Source organism: Phyllostomus hastatus, unplaced genomic scaffold (genome assembly GCF_019186645.2).
Source record: "Phyllostomus hastatus isolate PE091 unplaced genomic scaffold, TTU_PhHast_1.1 phas_contig_2201, whole genome shotgun sequence".
Classification (NCBI taxonomy): Eukaryota; Metazoa; Chordata; class Mammalia; order Chiroptera; family Phyllostomidae; genus Phyllostomus; species Phyllostomus hastatus.
Genome location: NW_025333753.1, coordinates 84610 through 106364, shown reverse-complemented (window position 1 = coordinate 106364; position 21755 = coordinate 84610). Strand labels below are relative to the sequence as shown.

Sequence of the window (21755 nt, the reverse complement as noted above, 5' to 3'; positions counted from 1 at the left end):
AGGGAGAGAGAGATTGGTACTTCCTGTCGCCATCCTGACCAGGATCAAATGTGCCCAGACCTGGGATCAGACCCTCAACCTCTTGGTAACAAGTCAACTTTCCAGCAAACTGAACCAAATTTCCAAGGCTGGGGAATAATTCCCAGCAGACAGATGACCTGAGACAACTCACACACTGGGGCATTGTCCTTCATGTCACTTTTGTAACCCAGAACCCCCTATATAGCAGGAGGACATGTAAATAGGGATGCTCTTCTCATGAAAAGCAGCCCAGCCCTAACCCTGAGCTCTGGGACAGGAGCCCAGCACAGGAATCCCAGGTGTCCCCAGCCCCTTCTTCTCAGGACAAGACACAGGCCACTCACCATGGAGTTTGGGCTCAGCTGGGTTTTCCTAGTTGCAGTTTTAAGAGGCAAATTATGGAGAATGGCATACACTGGGTATGTGTGATGATATGATTGAGTGGAAGGATGAGAATGTGACAGTTACCTGACAGGGGTTACTTTGTGTTTGCAGGTGTCCAGTGTGATGTGCAGCTGGTGGAGTCTGGGGGAGGCTTAGTGCAGCCTGGGGGGTCTCTGAGACTCTCCTGTGTAGCTTCTGGATTCACCTTTAGTAGCTACAACATGCACTGGGTCCGTCAGCCTCCAGGGAAGGGGCTGGAGTGGGTCTCACTCATTAGTTATAATGGTGGCAATGCATACTACGCCAACTCTGTGAAGGGTCGATTCACCACCTCAAGAGACAATGGCAAAAGCATGCTATACCTGCAAATGAACAGCCTGAAAACTGAGGACACAGCCGTTTATTACTGTGCAAGAGATGCACAGTGAGAGGAAGTCACTGTGAGCACAGATAAAAACCTTCCCTTGGGAGAAAGAAGGGCTGAGATGCAGGGTGTGCTCCTGACACCAGGGGGCACCCAAGACACACAGTGAGTGATCTTGAAAATGATTTTTCTACATTTTGATCTTGGACAATCATCAGTGGCAATTTACTTTCATGTGAGGAAGTTTGTGAATTCCTTTATTGAAATGAAAAAGAGACTTAGTTGATTCAATATATTAGGGTGAAAATTTGCTATAAGGATGCTTGCTTGATGCAGGTCCCAAGTGTGATAATACATGATAATGGCAAGATCAGCATACAGGATAAACATGCAGTGACTTACATGACATGGGAGCCCACATAACTGATACATGTTTCATAAATCCAGTACAGGCCCAAGGTCCTGTGGAAATGGCACTTTCTCAGTGATCACAGTTAGGAGCTGCCTGTCACAATCCACTGAGACTGAAAACAAAATAGATGCTCATGTCTGTCCCTGGAACTAAGTGAGAAGTCAGTACCATTCAGGCTGCTGGATTTGGAGGACAAAGAGCTGAGAGGTGAAACATCAACACAGCTCCTTCATGACTAACCCCAGAGAAGACCACCTTTAAAAAGAAGCCTGAGTAATGACCAGTGGTGTCTGAATTCTCATCTCTGATGTCTTTATCAGTGTGTTTGGCCACTAATGTCCACATTCGGACATTACTGAGTATGTATCTACACTTTGCCTTATGTAGATTGGACTGTGTGAAGATGGTGCATGAGTCCACTCTTAGAAAGTGCTTGATTTTAGAAGAGAAACTCCCCAATGCGGGGGTGCAGGAATGCCCTGTAGAGAATACTAGCAAGCATGAACAGTTCCTTATGACTGAAGAACATAAAGTAATTTGGAACCTAAAACATTCACCCAGTCCTGGGCAGAAAGGCAAGCACTTACTCAAGGACATCTGTCACTACAGTGGCTCTGTATTAAAATGGGAATGATTTGCACTGGGGCATACCACGTGATGAGTGCAAGGGGCAGCTTTTTCATGTTCTTGATCTGGGAGATCTCTTCCTCCATGACTGACCCTGGAGAACACGGGACTCTGTTGCTTCCTGTTGTCACATGGCTACTGGTTCTTGCACATCTCCCAAATGATCATCACAATGCTGCTTGTTTGCCCTGGCTGATTTGGCTTGGTGGATTGAACATCAGCCTGAAAACCAAAGGGTTACTATCTCGATCCCCAGTCAGGACACATGTCTGGCTTGCAGGCAAGATCCCTGGTGAGGGACATGTGAGAAGCAACCACACATTGACATTTCTGTCCATCTCTTTCTCCTTCCCTCCCCCTCTCCTTAAAAATGCATACATGTGTCATGCATACATACATGTATGCATATATATGTACATACACAAATAAATAAATAAATAAATAAATAAATCTATAAAAGCTGCTGCTTGTTTTACAGGTGACATGTTTAAATGGATGGAAAGGCTCTTGTGTGGAAGGCCACAACACTGTAAGTGATGGAATGTACTGGGACACAAGGTAAGAGCAAATCAGCTCAGTCAGCTGGATCACATGCTGTTTTCCCTGATTGGCATGAACAGTCACCGTGCCTGGGTGTGAGGAACACATGGGTCTTACCCAGTGCCCTGGCCATAGGTCAAGAGGATGGTAGTGGAAACCTAGTTACTATAAAGATGGCCATATGGTGCCTGAGATTACAGAATACCCTGTTGTATAAGGAGCACATGTAGTAAGGCCTGCCATAGCCCATTGGAAGAAACCCCCAGGACACAGGAGCCATCAAGGGATTTCCTGGTGCCCCTGTTGAAGTGGCCACCTGGGGCCCTGTGGTGAATTTGCATGGGGAGCTTGTGCAAGGTGTGATAGGCTCAAGCCCACATATTTCCTCTTGACACCCACAGAGTAGCCAAGTGCCGCAATCCACTGTGTCATCTGCCAGTAACAGAGACAGCAGCTGGCCATCAGACTCATGCCCTTGGGGGATGGCCCCCATGTCTTACCATGAGCAGGTCCAGCCATCTCTTGTGATCCAAGGAGGCTGTGAGTGAGTCCTAAAAGGAACAGATGCTTTCTCTGCTTTGTGCCTCACAGACCCTGTGGCCAGTGCCACTGCTCAATGTCTGGGAAAATAATTCAGTGCAGACATAGCACCACACAGACAGTTGACCTACATTTTCTCCTGTTGAGAGAGACAGTTTTCTTCCCATAGGATCTGACAGTGAGCAAAATGCACCACTTCATCTGGACTGACTGTGTCTCCATACCATCTTCATAGTCCTGGTTGAAGGGAATTGAAATGAAGTGTTGAAACACATGTTGTGTGTACATGAGAGGATAAATGTGTGAGGACTGGTGTATGGGAATCATGAGTTGTGCTCACACTCATCACAAGTGGCCCCAGAACATTTCCACTTCACAGACTGTCACTGTGCACAGGGCTGAGGAAGGAGGCATGGAGGAGTGTGCAGGTAGGACAAGACAAGTCTCCCCACATCACCTTGCCTTCTCTTTTCCTATAGGATGCAGTAAGCTTGGTCCTGGGGGCCTGAGGAACAGGTTTCCCTAAGCAACCAAGTCTCAATGAACTACATATGTCAACCTTTATGTCAGAGTCCATACTGGATTGAGAGGGTGGACTGTATATTTATCACATCTTGTACAGTCTAATGGGCACAGAAGAGATCAGAGGGAGATTATGTAATGGTATTTTTGTTTAGGAATATTTATAAAATAGAACTTTCTTGTCTAAAGGTTAGAAAAATAAAAGTGGGTGGAAATCCTTCTTGTTGAACTGAAATATGTGCTCTTAATCCACATGTTTCAGAGTCACCCAGATGTTACACAGAGAAGATGAGCTCTGCCCTCTTCTGCTCACACAAGTCACATTTCATTGGCTCCTGTCTCTCTCGGGGCATTGTCTCTCCAGGGTAGATCAGGCAGGTGCAAACCTCAGTTCTGGATGTGGAGTTGGCACGGGGCTTCTCCTGAGTGGGAACCAAGAGCAAGGTCAGTTGTGTCCTGGGGTGGAGTGTGTTTCACTCCCTTCCATGGTGCTGTTGGTCAGTGGTCATTCCAGACTGGCACTGGGGACCACTGCGTATGACAGTGTGGTGCAGGGTGAGTGTGAAGCACAGACCCATGAGATGTGCTGGACCTCACTCCCAGGTCCACAGCATCTCTGCCTCCCATGGTTCTGTGACCTGGCTTGTGCTTCCATGGGTAAGTGAAGACAGAGGATTAGCACCTTTGACCAGGGTGTGTGTGCCTGGGATTTACAGTCATGACCTGAGAATGGTGCAGATTCTGGCTGAAGCCCTTTTCAAGGACCTCCAGAAATCCATCTCATCACACATATTTGCATTCCATTGAGGAATTTGTACATTTTAGAGGGCACATGTCAACACCCACAGTGAACAAGACTGAGTGGCATTGCTTGAGGGATGGACACAGGTCAGCGGGACAGGGTGCATGTGGCCTCACGGGAGACCTTATCATACTGGGTCTCACAGAGAAAGTGCAGACTGAGGAAATTAACACTGTTTGGGACCACTCTGTGTGGTTTAGGAGATTGTAGCCCTGTGAGAGCAAGCTCTGAAAGGGCTGGTAAGTCTCCCTGGAAAACCAGGTCATAATGCAGGTGGCAGGCGTAACTGGATTCTAACACTAAGGGTCCCATGGGAATCAGGCCTGAAATGTACATGGTTGACCTCTGAAGCCAACACTACTCAGTGATAAGCCCTGCTGCTTTACTTTACCCAGATGCTTAAGTTCAAGGCATGAGGAGTGAAACTCCCTACTTCATGATATACACCTTTACAGCCATCTGGAACCTGTGTGTCTGGCACACCCCAACCTGAAAAGATTCCTGTGTTTCTTTCACTGTTATCTATAGATATTGTTGGTTTTTCATTACTATATCCTGTTGGACATTGATTCATAATTGTGCATGTGTGCTGTATGCCCCTGCACTTCCCAACCTTAATAAAATCTGTGTTGCAGAAGAGCTTGGGGCATTCTTCACTGGAGAGAATTGCCACCCCTTTTCTCTCAGGAGCAGCAAGACTGTGTCTGGGATAGCTCTTTATTTTCATCTGCTGTGGTCCAGGGAGCCTGGTAAATATGGTGGGATTAGGGCCTCATCAGGGGTCCTCAGATGGGACCTTCAAACAGAGGAATCTGAGGACACCAGAGGCCTCCAAAGGCACCGAGAACTTCCAGACTCAGAAGTGTTGACTGAGTCAGTGCATCAGGAAGCTCCAAAAATGGGCTCCCTGGTGGCTCGTAGAGCCCTGGTTTGGAGGTTCCCTGCGGAGTCACCAGCGTTTAGCAAGGTCAGTTATGTGTCTAGAGATGGTAAAGCACATGGCGTCCCTGTGGGAGCACCCTGAAGGCAGGGTACTGTCTTCAGTTCTCAACTAGTGCCAATGAGATACCCATGCCCTCTGAACTGAAAGAGGACCTTCCCCTGCAGGACTCAGGCTGGGCAGCAGGGGGCGCGGAAGACCCATGAGTCAGGGCTGCTTTCTCAGGATCAGGTGGAGAGGGAGCAGGGAGGAATTCCCTCTGAGGTCCTGTGTCTTCCTCTTCCCATAAAAACATCTAAAGTAGAGTTCGCCATGAAGCTGCTGTAAATACCCTCTTCCACCAGAGCATTTACCAAACTCAATAAGACATGAAAGCCACAGTCAATAAGTATTACTATGGCTTCTTTATGTCTCACTTGTAAGGAGCTGGGCAAGGATTATTTTATTAACTCACTAAATGGAGAATTTTGGATACATACTGGCTCAGTAATAAGGCATTCAGGTGTGAAGGCCAGACTCTCCCAGGTGTCTCTGTGTCACTCACAGGTGGGTTCACAATGTCCTGTGTGGGATTGTTTCTCAGGGGGAGGAGCTGTTTCTTTACAGAGCTCAGGGACCTGGCAGGGGACACATATCCTCACACAGGGGTTAGGCCTGGGTCCATCAGACTCCTACTGAATGTGCTCCCTGTGTCCTCCAACTTCTCTCAGGTGGGATCAGGACTTCAGCTATGAAACGTTCGGCCTCATGAACATGCAGAGGAAAGAGGAAGACTAGGTTGAGTATGAGTGTGCCTGGGCCCTGAGAGCATCATACACAGCCACATCCTCCCCCAGAGGTGTCCTGATGGCACAGCCCCGCACCATAAACCGGACATGGAAAGCCCTCTTCCTGGTGGCAGTGGCCACAGGTAAGAGGATCCCCAGTCCCTGTGTTTATGAGGGTACCAGGGACAGTCAAGGGACATTTCTATAATATTCTGTCTCCTCTCCACAGGTGTCCACTCCCAGGTGCAGCAGGTCCAGTCTGGAGCTGAGGTGAGGAAGTCTGGGGCCTCAGCGAAGGTCTCCTGCAAGGTTTCTGGATACAAATTCAGCAAATACTGGAGGTACTGGTGCAAAATCCCTAGGACAAGGCCTCGAGTGGCTGGGGTATATTTACCCTAGCACTGGTAACACAACCTAGATGCCAAAATTCAAGGGCAGAGTTAGCATGACTGCAGGCAAATTCACAAGCACAGTCTACATGGAGCTGAGCAGCCTGAGAGCTGAGGACACGGCTGTGGATTACTGTGAAAGACACAGTGGGGGGAAGTCAGTGATATCGCAGACACATACCTGGCTGGAAGAGATGAGGTGCTGTGATTAGAGAGCAATAAAGACACCATGGGCCCTCCTGAGACTTAAAAATAGAACAGCCCCAGGGGAAGGGGTGGGCCTTTGTGGGGAAGAAAGGCGCTTCCTCTTGGGAGCAGGGGTTTCTTCTCAAAGTCCTCAGGCTCATCCAGGGACACTTTCTCCTTCTTTGTGACTCTGGTTTCTCACATCCTCAGTGCATAAGGCAAAGGAAGAAGTGATATTGTCTGTTTGCAGATGAGATCCCCTCTGCACCTGGGTACTTTTCCTTCACCAGGCTCTGCCTCCTTGTTCTTTCTTGACAGTGAACCATCCTGAGTGCTCTTGCCATCCCCATTGTTGGAAACGTTTTCCACAAAGAGGAATCAAGTGTTGTCCAGCGCCCTGTGTGCTGAGCTCAGGCTCTCTGTCCCCAGCCCAACATGCACAGAATGTCCTCACGTGCCTCCTTCCTTCTGAAAGCTACACCTTTCCCACTGGGGTCGTGATCATCCCCCAGGACCTCCAGCCCTCAGGTCTCTTATCTCTTCCACATATTACCCTCTTGCTCCTCATTTACTGGGTGGATGTGGAGACCCACCCTAACATCTGCTTTTATCACTCACAGTATTTTTACTTTGATTTTCTTTAGTTCCCTATTAAAAAGGACACGTGATTGCATTTATGCCCCAACCATAGCATTCAGGATAATCTCTTGATGTCAGCACATTTTACTGAGTCATCCCTAATGTAATCACATCTGCAGAGTCCTGTCATATAAGAGAACACTCTCTAGTCTCAGCATCATGAATCTGAATGTTTCTCAGTGTCCAGGTTCAGTCCATGATCCAGGTTGAAGTCCATGATCTCAGCTGCACCTCAGGAGCATGAAAAAATGCTTCCTTCCATGGGTGATGGGAGTTGTACGGGAGTGCACACAAGTTAATGTGTGTGCACACTTGTTAACTTGTTTGCACATGTGTTTGTGATTGTGTGTGTTGTGTTCTCTGTGTGGACATGTATGAAGTAATCTCTTTTATGAGTCTCCCACAGCTCACAGAACAAGGACCTACCCAATGTCAATGGGAACCATCCCCAATGGAGAGAGCAGCCCACCAGGATGTCTGTGTTTACCTCTCTGTCAGCTGGGTGTGAGCATTAGGTCAAGAGTGTGTCATGGACAAAACATGCTCAGGGATATCTCCTCCTTCATAGAAACTGGCTTTGAGTGTCTTAGGTAATATGTGTAAGGAGGCAGAGAGGTGGGACATCTCTTATTCAAAGTGTTCTCTTTGCCCCAAATGTCCTATCCCCCTGGAGGTGCGTGAGTCAAGCTAAGGGCTAGTGAACCTCTGAGAGGGGCTGTGGGGATGGGGCACATGGGATTCAGGGTTAGTGCACACCCTAACTTTCCTAACAGAGCAGAATGTTGACCCCAGAGTCATATTCCAGTTCCAGCTCTCCATGAAACTGAATTTTGTGACCAGTGTGGACACAGCCATGGGTTACTGTACCTGTACCGCACAGAGCTGGCAAGGCACTGCCAAGTCAGACACCAATGTCCCTTTGAGGGATTCCGGATGGGGCTGAACTGTAGGGGGCACTCAGGACACACGGATGCTATAGGCTCTTCTGGTGAGCAGGTAAAGATGGAGGCTGGGAACAGGATTCCTGTTAATGTGTGTCTGTGTGTGGGTGAGTGTCACTCTGTGCTTCCCATGCGTGTGCAATTTTATGTGTTAGTGTGTGTACACTGTGTGCATTCATGTATGCTTTCATATGTAAGTTCATGTGTGTTTCTAACTGTTTTTATAGTCCTAATATTGCTGTGCCTTTTTGGAAGGGTGGAAGTTTAAGGTTTCTTTACAGCATGTCCTAATTTTCAACAAAATGCACACCTGCTGAAAAATGTGCCTGATGGCACATCTTAGTATACATGCCTTTCATGGTGTGTGTGTGTGTGTGTGTGTGTGTGTGTGTGTGTGTGTGTGTGTGTTTATATTTTCTCCCATGACTCTAAGCTCCACAGGCATCTTGGTGATGACTTTTCTGTGTGCCCTGCTCTGTGCCCATCTTTCAGGTGGACATGGTTACACACAATGTCTGACTCTCTGTGCACCTTCCTGTCCTCATCCCAGATCCCAGGGGCCCACCATCTGTTGACAGGCCTGATCAGGTAAAGGGGTAGTGGACCTCACCAGTCATCTCAGGGGCCATATGGACACTGGAAAGGTCTGTCAGCTCAGTGCTCCAAACATGGGTTCCCCCACTTCCACCCTTAAGAGGAGCCCCTCTCTCCTGCAGGAAACAGCCCTAACACCACCGTGGGGACATGGGACTCTGAGGACTGGGGTGTGCCTCCTCAAACTCCTTCGAGATGTCTTCCTGATGCAAGGACTTCAAGCTTCTCTGCAGGTAGGATTTGCACTGGGAGTGTGCTGGATCCTAGGAGCAGGCCAAGGGACCTTGACTCATGGCACTGATGTCAACAGGCCCCATCCATGATCATGATGTTCACTAGGGGACATGTTTATTCAGAACCTCTTCTAGAGAGACACAGATGTCTGTGTTATAATCTTAAGTAAAGTTTATGTTGACCTCTTCAGTACATAACAAAATGTGCACAGAGTGAACGTATCTGCTAGCATAGGGTGAATAGTGTCCATCCTGTTCTCTTAGTACTTGAGCAGAACACACAGAGGCACATGCATAGTCATTGAAGTCACACCATAGTCAGGCACACACAGTCAGTCACACACAGGTACACACAGTGACATGCACAGCCACACACAGCCTCACACAACATTATCACACAAGGTAATACAAAACCAAATCCACAGTCACACAGAGCTGCACACAGAGTCACACACATTCACACACACAGCAACCCATGGTCACACACAGCCACGCACACTGACACATACTTGTTTTTGAAAAAAAAAACATGCATTCACACTTGAGCTGTGATGCAAAACTGTTCATGTCATTGCACATTGTTTTCTATAAAATGTGTCAAGGTGTTCTCAGCATTTGAATGGCCAGGCCAAAGAAATGCCCAGGGTAGAAGTTTCCCTTGGACAATTGTTACAGTATGTACGTAACTGATGACTTTAACTAGTGTCTGTTTTCAACTTACCCCCTACAGTAGCAATCATCACAAATAAAATTATGATTTTGGAAGTGCTGAAATACTGAGAATTAATAAGTAAATCTATAACTGCAAAAATCTGAGTATGAGCAAATTTACACATAATGCCCAAATGCTTTCAGGGGCTTATTCAAAAAGCTTATCCCAACTCACATTTAATCACCGGGTAACAGAAGAGCAAACATCACCACTGACTCCTGTGCCAAGACTCAAAGGTATAATTGCTTTATTTCATAACCGCATTTGGCCACACTAAACTTCCATTTCTATCTATAACTTTTTGTTTCCTAATAATCTTTATACTGTCAGGGAGGTACACCATCAGTACACTATGTACATTATGCCCAGTGTCTCTATGCATTTCTCCCTCTCTGCTGCAATCTCTGCTTTTACTAGCAAAGGAGCAAAGGCAAATGAGGACAGACACAGAAACTTGACCACACAGTAGTGTAAATGCAGCATGGTGGTGGTGTCTGAGATGGGACTGACCTGTTTCATAGTGTGGTCAGGTCTCACAAATTAGATCCTGTGGGAAAAACATAATAATGGCAGTATCTAGTTTTATATATTTTAAAATTGTTAATTCTGGTAAAAAATACAAAAGTACCATCTTAGCTATCTGAACTATACACTTCAATATTGTCAAGTACACTCACATAGACAGAATATATTACAGAACACTTCCATTTTGCAAAACCTGACACTTTATACACATGTCACCTTCCCCTCCTCCAGCTCTGGAACCACCATGCTATTTCCTGTTTCCATACACTTGACTACTCTAGACAGACACTGTGCATAAGTGCAATCATGCAGGGGTATCTTTTGCAACTGTCTTATTTATTTCATCATAAAGTCCTCAAGGCCCATCCATGTTGAATCATCTGACGAGATTTCCCTTTTTTTCACATTGCCCGTTATATCCCCAGACTTGCTCATTTACAAGTGGAAATTTGTCCCTTAAGATCATCATCATCCGATTCTCCCATTGCCCATCCACCACCTCAGAAAACCACAAATAGGATCTCCTTAATAACTTTAAAGATTCCAAACTCTGGCTGGCATAGCTCAGTGTATTGAGTGTGGGCTGTAAACCAAAGTGCCGCAGGTTCAATTCCCAGTCAGGGTGCATGCCTGTGTTGCAGGCCATGACCCCCAGCAACCGCACATTGATGTCTCTCTCTCCCTCTCTCTCTCTCTCTCTCTCTCTCTCTCTCTCTCTCTCTCTCTCTCTCTCTCTCTCTCTCTCCCTCTCTCTCTCCCTCTCTCTCTCTCTCCCTCTCTCTCCCTCCCTTCCCTCTCTAAAATAAATAAATTAAATCTTTTAAAAAAGATTTCACATACAAGTAAGATAACACAATATTTGTCTTTCTGCATCTCTCTTACTTACTCTGCCATAGTGCCCTCAAGGTCTATTTATGTTGTCACTAATGGCAGGCCTATCTTCTTTTCATGGTGAATAATATTCCATCACATATACTTACTTCATCCATGTCTTGGCTGTTATATACAATGCTTAAATAAAAATGGGACTATAGACAACTTTTGGAGAGACTGATTTTGTTCACTTTGGAAACACCAAGGCACAGGATAACTGTGTCATAAGTCAGCTCTGTTTTTAATTTTTGGAAAAACTTCAATATTGTCTTCCTTAGCAGCTGCACCAATTCTCATTCCCACTAATAGTGCAGAGGGTTCCACTGCCAAACTATTGTCTAGCCCAGGCTCACCCCTCTGCACTTGTCTAGTTCTCTAAACCCACCGCTCCAGGACAGGATGCACAGGGCAAGGGCCCTGGAGGAGCCCCCAGGAAAGGGTGCTGTTTGCTAGATGGGGCCTCACTGCCTTGTCTGCTCCACAGCACAGGGCCCTTCTGAAGGCTTTGTGCCCTGAAGGTCCTGGCCCTGAATGGCAGTGTCCTCAGGACAAGCAGATGGGGAGCCAAGAGCTCATGTTTCACTGCTCCTCCAGCATAGACTGGCTCCCCTACTGCAGAGCCCTGAGTCCCTGAGGGGTCAAGACCATGGGAGCGAATGCAAATCTCACCCAGCCCCTCCCTCGCTGGGTTGAAAAGCAGGGAACTGGGCCTGTGGCAGTGACTCCTGTGCCCACCATGGACATGCTGTGGTCTACTCTCCTGCTGCTGACCTTCCCTTCCTGTGAGTGATCCAGTCAGGGACATCCTCAGGGAAGAAAAGACTCCTGTTTTCCTCCTTAACTGCCTTCACCTCTTCTTGTCCTCTCTCCACAGGGGCTCTATCTCAGGTCACCCTGCAGGAGTCTGGCCCTGGGGTGGTGAGACCCTCTGAGACCCTCACACTGACCTGTTCCTTCTCTGGGTTCTCACTGAGCACTAGTGGTATGGGTGTTGGCTGGATCCGTCAGCCCCCTGGGAAGGCACTGGAGTGGCTCACAAATGTTTGGTGGGATGATGATAAGTATTACAACCCATCTCTGAGGAGCAGGCTCACCATCTCCAAGGACACCTCCAAAAACCAGGTGGTTCTCACAATGACCAGCATGGGCCCTGAAGACACAGCCACATATTACTGTGCACGGAGGGCACAGAGACACATCCCAGGGGCCTCCTGTACAAGAACCTGGGTGGGTGTCAGCTGAGCCCCACATGTGTAGAACAGGAAAGCATGGGTAGACGGTGTTTCCTTCTGCCTCCCATGGGCTCACAGCCCTGCTTTCCTTTCTCTTCTATACTTAGAACAGGGGTCTCAAACTCATTTTCAACAGAGACCACATCCACGTCACAGTTGCCTTCAAAGTGCCAAATGTAATTTTAGGACTTTGTGAATGTAACTATTCCTTAACTAGGGCCAGGGAGCTCAGTGCTGCCTCCAGGTAGAAACAAGGTGCCGGTCCAGAATTAAACAAGGTGGGGGGTGGGATTCAGCCTGGGAGCCTTGTGGTTGTCACCTGTGCCTAACAAGACCCACATCCTTGATTGTGGTGCAGACAGGTGAGATGCAAATTCTGTTTCATAGATATTTGACGCAATGAGGTCAGTCATATATGACAGAAATGTAATCTACTGGATGTCATTTTTTCATGGTCCCCTGTCCTTCCAAGTGGAAGAACACAGATAAATAGAAAGTCTACCCTTGTTAAAAAGATTGGATTTCGTGTTAAAGAAGCACTAGTTGACTAGAAAGCTTGAAGTTCCATCCACGTACTCAAGTCAGGGCAATCAACTTGAAAAAGCAGTTGAGGGGTAGCTGGTCTGAAACTTTATAAACAAGAACAGGGAAAGAGATGGAATGAGAGAAGGAGAGGGTGAGACCCCTCCTGAAGGTGCAATGACTGGACAGTCCAATGGATATTGCATCCTGGAGCTCCCTCACCCTGGGACTGTGGGATCTCAGCCCATGCAGGGGTCCCCAATCCACAGCAACAGAGATGGAATGGGAGCCCACATAGCATCTGGTGATGGGAATTTGTGATGATTAGGTCCACTTGGGAGACTCTGAGCACAGCATCCCAAGGAGGGAGTGAACACACTGTTACAAGACCAGGATTTCTGGCTGCTGTAGGGTCCCTGCAACAGTCCCAGACTGGAGGAAGGGACTGATTGGTTCACCCAGTAATGACTTTCAGGGACCCTTTAGTCTCTAGAAGGACTGTGGGCAGAGAACCACTGGGAGTCTCGACTGTGTGGCTTCAGAAAAGAGATCCCTGTTGCTCACCCTGTGCACATGGGCAGGGACCCACACACACCTGCTGAATTGCTAGGTTCATCCAGCCCTAGTCCTGTAGTATTGCAAAGGAATGGAGCCTGGACTGGATATTTGGGCCCACCATCCTGGTTGGACAGCACAGGGGTGAGGGGATAATTTGTCCCTTTGGAGCCTGGCGGGGGTTGGGGAGACTGGAGCACCAAGTGTCCCTTACATTTTGGTGATCCCCTTCTGCTTGCTTAGGGGATGTGAATGCTCCAGGAATATACACAGAGTTGTGTTTGTTTGTTTGTTTGTTTGTTTGTTTTTACTGTGTCTCACATGTGGGCTTCTGTCCTGGAGTCAGATGGTCATGTTCTGGTTTCTGGGGATGCATTTCAGGGAAGCAGACCTAAGGTCCCCAGTGAGTTTAGCCTCTTCATAACAGATAGGACAGATGAAGTTTCCCTGATAACAGATAGGACAGAACAGGGACCCTGTGCCTCCACAATAGTGGTCCCGGGCCTAACACAGACTTTATCAGCAGTTGTCTGTGACAGTTCTAAGTTAACCTGACTCACTTTAGCTGACCACATCACAGGTGACAAACAAGCTTTTCCACTCGGGGGAGGACTCTGATTTGACAAGTGTATACAGCCCTGGAGGACAGGTAGCCCTAGATGCAGACACCCATTCATGCTCTAGTTCCAGGAAAAGGGCCCTATATCCTCACTAGCCATGCCTCACACTGCCTTTTATTAGGGTTACAGGAGCAGTGTGGGTCACTGGAAAGGGTGGAGGTCCAGTTGTTCAATGTTACCATCTGTGGCCATGTGGACATAACCAAGACTGTGACCACTAGGGGTGCTCAGGGTCTCTGAACACAAGGAATATTGAAGGAGCAGGTGCACTTGGATGTTTCTGCTGGTTCCCGGTCTGGTTTCCTCTTCCTGTAACTGTTCCCTTTAGGGAAACCCTCTGGATTACTCATTAAGCACTCACCTCTGAAATCTCTGCATGAAAAAAGTCAGGTGTAAAGGAAGAAAATGTGTTCATGTGGACCAAATGCAGAGTCTGTTTCAGACACTCATGCCCCATTCTAATGAATCATCAAACCTTCTGACCCACATTGGATGAATCTAACCAGAGGCTCTGCTGGGCACAACAGTTAGCCCAGTACACACAACTGTGTCCAAGCTGGTCAGCAGCAGAACATGTGCATGCTGGAGAGTGTGTACAAGGGATGCATGAACCCAGTTACTATGGACAAATACACCCAGTGATGATGGTCATTAACTCGGCATGTTCACAACACCAGGCATAGGTAACACCACACAGAAGCAGAGGCACCCATGGCAGCCAGCTGTGGATGTCCAGGCTGACAACAAACACACACACACAAACCACAAGGGAACATGGAACGTTTATCATGCTCAGCGTTAGAATATCTGGGAGGGACAGTAAAGGCCTTCATCAACTCAAATTATTATAGTAAGTCCTTGTTAGCAGCCCCCAGTTTGTTCATTGAGGATGATCCACCAGTGACTAATACTAAGCTGTGGTTCTCAGTGGGGGCCTCTCACAAACCGAGACACTTTCTGAATGTTCCCCATGAAGATGACACCTGTGAGCACAGTCCCGGGTTCAGCCACTTCTCCTTCCTGTCACACTCTGACCCACACCCTTGCCTTAGCTTCACAGGGATTTGGGGTGAATTTCATTTTCTTCTCTTCAATTCCTGTTGAAATTCTACATATCATTTTATATGAACTTCTAGCCTACAGAAAAAAAATGGTCATTTACATGATTTATGATGTGATGGCCTTATAGATCCAGTACCACCTGGCACCACACATGGTGTTTGCAATATTATTGACTGTGCAGTACTTGACATCCCTGTGTTTAATCTCTAACTGCAGATTTGTACTTCTTAGTCCCTCTAGTGTTTTCACCCAGGCTCCCAAAATCCCTCCCCTCTAGAAATCCTTACTCTGTTCTCAGGGTCTCTGTGCCTGTTTCTGTTCTGCTTGTTTATTTATTTTGTTCTTTAGATTCCACATATAAGTGAGATTATGCTGTATTTCTGTGTATTTGTCACACTGATTTAACTCAGAATGATACTCCCTACATCCATCCACATTGAAACAAATAGAAAGATTTATTTATTTTGTTATGGCTGAGTAAAGAGGATGGGTTAATTTTCAAATCTGTGGGTGACCCAAAAAGTCTTTTCTTCCCCATTTTTACCAATGAGTTTATCACTTGTGTGGTATAACAGACATTGTCGTCACTTAATGTGTCAATTTGATCACTACCAATTCCAAATGGTCCACCTGACCATGGAGCAACATTCAGAGAGAAATCTCCATGATGAAACTTAACAAACCACTTTTGACACATTTGATTTGTCACAGCACCTTCTTCATCCATAGTTCAAATCTTTCTTCTTTTCTCTTTTTCTCCCCCCCATTTTTTTTTTTGCATTATAGACACTGAGACATCCATGTCCTGTGAGCCCAGAAAGAACCTTTTTGTTCAGGGTGGGTGCTGGGCAGCTGAAGTCACATGGGACCAATGAATTGAGGTCTGTTTTCACAGGAGCAGGGGCAGAGGTATCTGAGGAGGAATTTCATCTGAGGACACAGGCTTTCCTGTCCATAAATCATCTAAAATATGACTTGGACAAGAGGCAACTTTAATATCCCATTCAATCAGAGCATTTACAAACTTGAAAAGACAAGAGAACCACATTCAATGGCATTATGTCTAAGGCGTTTTGATATGTGAATTTTAAGGAGCTAGGAACAGTGATGGACTTGTTAAATCACTACGTGGAAAAATTTAGAGACTCAATGATCCAAGAATAAGACATTCAGTCATTAAAGCCCAGAAAAAACCCAGGTAGTCTCTGTGTCACTTAAAGCTGGGTTCTCTATGAGGATCTTGTCTTGTCGGGAACTTTTGCTCAGTGGGCAGAGCTATGTGTGCACAGAGCTCAGGGACACGGCAGGGCCATATATCCTACAGCATGGATTAGGACTTATACTCTCTAATTTCCTGTGAGCATGATCCCTGTTTCCTCTACCTTCTCTCAGGTGTGGTCAAGTCTTCATCTGTGAGACACCCTGTCTCATGCACATGCAGATGAGAACAGGTAGACTGGGTTAAATGTGCAACTATCTGGGGCCTGAGAGCATCACCCAGAACCACACCATCCTCTGTAGAAGTCCTGATGACACAGCCACTCACCATGGACTTGAGCTGGAGAGCCCTCTACCTGGTGGCACTGGCTGTAGGTAAGGGGCTCCCAAGTCCATGGGTTGAGGAGGGAACTGGGGAAAGTCAAAGGGAATTTCCATACACACGTGTCTCTTCTCCACAGGTGTATACTCTGAGGTGCAGTTCATGCATTCTGGGCTTGAGGTGAGGAAGCCTGCGACCTCAGTGAAGGTTTCCTGCAAGGCTTCTGGATGCACCTTCACCAGCTACTGGATGCCCTGGGTGTGAAAGTCCCCAGGAAAAGGCCTTGAGCTGTTCAGAAGAATTTACCCTGGAGATAGTGACACAAACTATGCACAGAAGTTCCAGGGCAGAGTCACCATAACTGCAGACAAGTCCACAAACACAGCCTACATGGAGCTGAGAAGCCTGAGAGTTGAGGACACAGCCATGTATTACTGTGCTAGAGACACAGTGAGGGGAAGTCATTGTAATCCCAGACACAAACCTCTTTGGGGGAGATGGGAGAGCTGGGCTGCAAGGGCCACTCAGATCATACCAACCACAGAGAACAAATGAAGGGGCAGATCTGGTCCTGGGCAGGAAGGAAGAGGCTTTGGCTTGGGAGCAGGGCTTTTCTCTAAAAGCTGTCAGCTGCATCCAGGGACACTTCTTCCTTCTGTGTGGATGTCATTTCCCACATTCTCACTGTAGACAGCAGAGTAAGATGTGATAATGTCTGCAGATGAGACTCCACCCTGTTGCCCGGCCCCTTTCTTTCACCACACGCCTGTGTGTCCTCTTTGTTCCTTGACAATGAAATGCCCTGAGTGTTCTTGTCTTTCCCATCTTTGTAAATGTTTCCCACAAAGTGGAGTCCAGCCTTGTCCAGGCCCCTGTGTGCTGAGCTCAGGCTCTCTGTCCCCCAACATGCAAACAATATCCTCACAGTGCCCTTCCTTCTGGCAGACACACCTTCAGGGGTGGTCATCCCCCGAGACCTCCACCACTCAGGCCTCTGTCCTCCCTGCCACAAGTTACTCTCCTGACCCTCATTTACTGGGTGGGTGTGGAAATGCACACCAGCATCTATTTGAACAATCACAGTGTTTTCCTCTGATTTCCTTTAGTTTCTGTTTGAAAAGAGCACATGATTGCATTTGTGTCCCACCCAGACAATTCATGATGATCTCCTCAGGTCAACACCTTTAACTTAGTCATCCCTAAATTAATCATGTCTGCAGTGCCCTGCCATGTAAAAGAACGCTCATCAGTCCCAGCAGCAGGAATCTGTATGTTCCTGAGCATTTGGGCTCACCCATTCTGGTTCCCCGAGGATCTGGTCTCAGCTGCACATCAGGGATCTGGGGACCGGCTTCCTTCCTGAGCTGCTTGAAGTTGTGTGGGAGAGTTTGAGTGAGTGCATTTGGGTGCACACACATGTTAACTTGCTGACAGGTGATTGTGACTCTCTGTGATGTGTGAACATGTATGAGGTATTCAGTATTTTGAGTCTTTCACAGTCCACAGAACAAGGGCCTTCCCACAGGTCCAAAGAGAACCAGGTCCTGGGGAGATGCACCCTACTAGAAAGCCTGTGTTTCCCTCTCCTTAAACAGGGTTGTGACCCCAAGGACAGGAATGTATCACCTACATAAGATGCTTGGAGATCTGCTCATGGATCAAAACTGAGTTCTGAGAGCCTCAGCCAATGCATGAAAGGAGGCTGAATGGTGCAGTGTCCCTTACTAAAAGTGTTCTCCTTGTTTTCAGGTGTTCTGTCCCAGGTGAGCTGCATGAGTCAGGCTCAGGCCTGGTGAAGCCCACAGAGAATCTGCAAGGATGAAAGCTGGAACTAGTGCATGCCCCACCCCAACATTTTTACAGAGCAGCATGTTGACCCAGGGAGATGGTCTGTATCCAGATCTCCCTGCAGCTGGGCTCTGTGACCACCAAGGACGTGTTACTAGGTCACTGGACCGTACACATAGAGCCAGAAAGTGTCAGACACCAAAGTCCATATTCAGGGGGCAAGGGTGGGGCTGGGCTCTAGTGTTTCTCAGGACACTGGACATGTGGTGCCACCTGGTGAGCAGGTGCAGAGAGAGGCTGGGAAGAAGATTCTTGAATCAGCCTGTAATTCTTTTCTTTGTGCAGAAAACTCCTGCATATATACCTTCCATCCTGTCCTTGTATTTTGTGTGTGTCTGCCACTCTGTGTTGTAGTGTGTCAGTTAACATGTGCATCTCTGTGTTGGTGGATGTTACTGTGTGCTTTATCTGCACATAAAATTTTATGTTTTGTCAGTGTGTGCTGTGTAATTTTGTATATGCATACATACATGTGTGTTTCTGAGGGTTTTCTATACTCTTAGTACTGGCATGACTTTTATGGAAGTGTAAAAGCTTAATGTTTTTTTATAACATTTCCTAATTTTCAACAAATAGCTCAGTTGCTGAAAAATATGTCTGAAGATACATGTTGGTGTGAATGCCTTTCCCTGGTGTCTTTCTATCATTTCATCTGTGACCCTGAGCTCTGCAGGCATCCTGCTGGTGATTTGCCTGTGTGTGCAGCTCTACACCCATCTCTCAGGTGGACACGACTGCACATGGTGTCTGACTCCCCATGTGCCCCTCCCTGTCTTGGTACCAGAGGCCGTGGGCCCTCCATTTGCTGACCAGACTGATCAGGTCGAGGGCTCATGGGCCTTAGCCATCATCTCAGGGTCCGCATGGATTCCAGGAAAGGTGGTCAGCTCAGTGCTCCAAACATAGGACCCCCCACATCCATCCTTAGGAGGGGCCCCTCTCTTCTGCAGAAAGCAGTGCTAACAGCACAATGGGGACATAGGTCTCTGAGGCCTGGAATGTGCCTCATCAAACTCATTCTATTTCATGTGGGATCCAAGGGTTTCAGGTTCGTTGTGGGTGGGATTTGCATTGGGAGCAAGTTGGATTCCAGGATCAGTCCTGGGAACCCCACCTCACTGGCTCTGAATTTCAATAGGCCCTGTCCGTGATCATGATGTTCAGATAGGGCACAAGTTTAATCAAAAGATCTAGAAAGAAACAGACTACTTTTTTCCAATTATGAATAACTTTCATGTTGAACTCTTCACTAGGTAAAAATGTGCACAGAGTGAATGCATCTGCAAGCATAGAGTCACAAGCATCCCTTCTGTTTGCTTAGTACTAGATCAGCACGCACAGTGACACACACAATCACGACACATTTGGTCACACAGTCACACATGCAGAATCACACACAGTTACACACACCCTCACACACTGCTGTGCACACACATACAAACACAATTCCACAGAGTCACACACTCATTTTTTTTTAAATAACTTGCTTGCATACCTAGGATGTGCTACAAAGTTATTCATGTCATTGTGCATGGTTTCTTCTGAGATGTGGCAGGGCATCTTCTGCACATTTATGCTCAGTCCACAAAATGCCCAGGACAGATGTTTCTCCTGCTGCAATTGCTATAATATGCATTTAATAGATGACCTTAACTAGCATTTATTTTACATTGATCTCCTACAGTAGAAATTATTATACATAGCATTATATGTTTGGAATTGATGTGATGATGAGAATTAATAAACAGATCTATAACTGGAAAGTGTAATTATGAGTAACTGTGTACTTTCGACCTTATCTTTCAGGAGGTCATTCAAAAATGTTCTCCCAACTCACCTTTAATCACCAGGTAATTGCAGAGCAAACATTACCACAAACTCTTATGTCACAATACAAAAGTATAACATTTTTATTTCCATAGCCACAGCTCAGCATGGTTAACCTACACTTTAATCTATAATTATGTTTCCTAATAATATTTATAAAGTTAGGAAAGTGCAAAATTAAAACACAGTCACATGAATGGGGAAGAGTTTGGGAAGAAATGTCCAGGGGAGTTTACAGTGGGTAAAATGAAAGGGAACTCCATGTTCTGCCTGGTAGTGCCATGGCAGTCTTTCCCTTTCTGCTACAATCTCTGCTTCTCTTATCAAAGGAGTGAAGGTAAATGTGGACAGAAATAAAAACCTCACCACAGTGCAGTGTAAATGCAGTGTGCTGGTGCTTTCTGATATGGGACTGACCTCTTAGAGTGTGGCCAGGTCTCACAGACTAGGTGTGATGGGACCAACATAAAAAGTGTGATCTCTGGTTATATAGATTTAAACATTGTTAATTGTGTTAGAACATATAAAAGATACCATCTTACTATGTGAAGTATGCACTTCAGAAATATTAAACATATTCACATTGACATACAAAAGGACGAGAAATGCTTTCATTTTGCAAAATCTGACACTCGATGCATATAAAGCAGCTCCTCCTTCCTTGAAGCTCTGACAGTCACCATCCTACTTCCTGTTTTGATATGCATGCCTATCCTAGACAGACACCTTGCAGCAGTGGACACATACAGGGCTCTTTTTTTGTGATCGTCTTATTTCTCCCACCATAAGGTTCTCAAGGTCCATGCACGCTAAAGTACCTGAAAGGGTTTCAATGTTGTGTAGTTCTCCAGTGTATGTATGAACCACATTCTCTTTATCCCTTCATCCATCAAGGGGCATTTATGTTGTTTCCACCTTTTGCCACTTCTGAATTGCTGCAATGATCAGGCTGTGTAACCATGTCTTTGAAATGACTTTAGATATACATACACCAAGGAGCCCAATTGCTGTACTATATGATACTTCTATTTTTCCAAAACCTCAATACTGTTTTTCATAGTGGGCTCACGAGCACTCCTATAACCAATATTCTTGCAAGTCCTTGTTACTTTTCTTAGTTTTGTTTTCATAATCAGCCCATTAGGCTGATCTGAGGCGACATCACATTATGGTTTTGACTTGAATTTCTATACTTATCTCTACCGTTGACCATCTTTTCAGATGCATGTTGCCCATCTGTATGTCAGCTTTGAGAATTGTCTCTTTCAATTTCCATTCCACTTTTCTTTCAGTTGTATAGACATATGATGATTCAACACTGTATCAGTGTAAGGTAGATAGCATTGCACTTTCATTACAGGAAATAACATCCATAATTTCACATAGAAAATGGAAAGTACGAAGGAATAGAAGAGAAGGAAATAGAAGAAAAATAAAGAAAATGTGTTTTTCTTTGTACTGAAAACTTTTAGGATCCACTCTCTAACAAATTTCACACATACCACACAGCAGTGTTAAGTCTCATCATCACTCTGCCC

General features: G+C 46.3%; 2 gene segments (V, D, J or C); both read left to right on the top strand.

Annotated features, from left to right (window-relative positions):
• The first annotated feature begins 294 nt into the window (after positions 1-294).
• LOC123817868 lies at positions 295-833 on the top strand. The segment is given in 2 exon segments: positions 295-412; positions 517-833. Coding segments are annotated over 2 exon segments (363 nt in total).
• Positions 834-11710: 10877 nt separating this feature from the next.
• On the top strand, positions 11711-12253 carry LOC123817870. The segment is given in 2 exon segments: positions 11711-11793; positions 11886-12253. Coding segments are annotated over 2 exon segments (414 nt in total).
• Positions 12254-21755: the final 9502 nt, after the last annotated feature.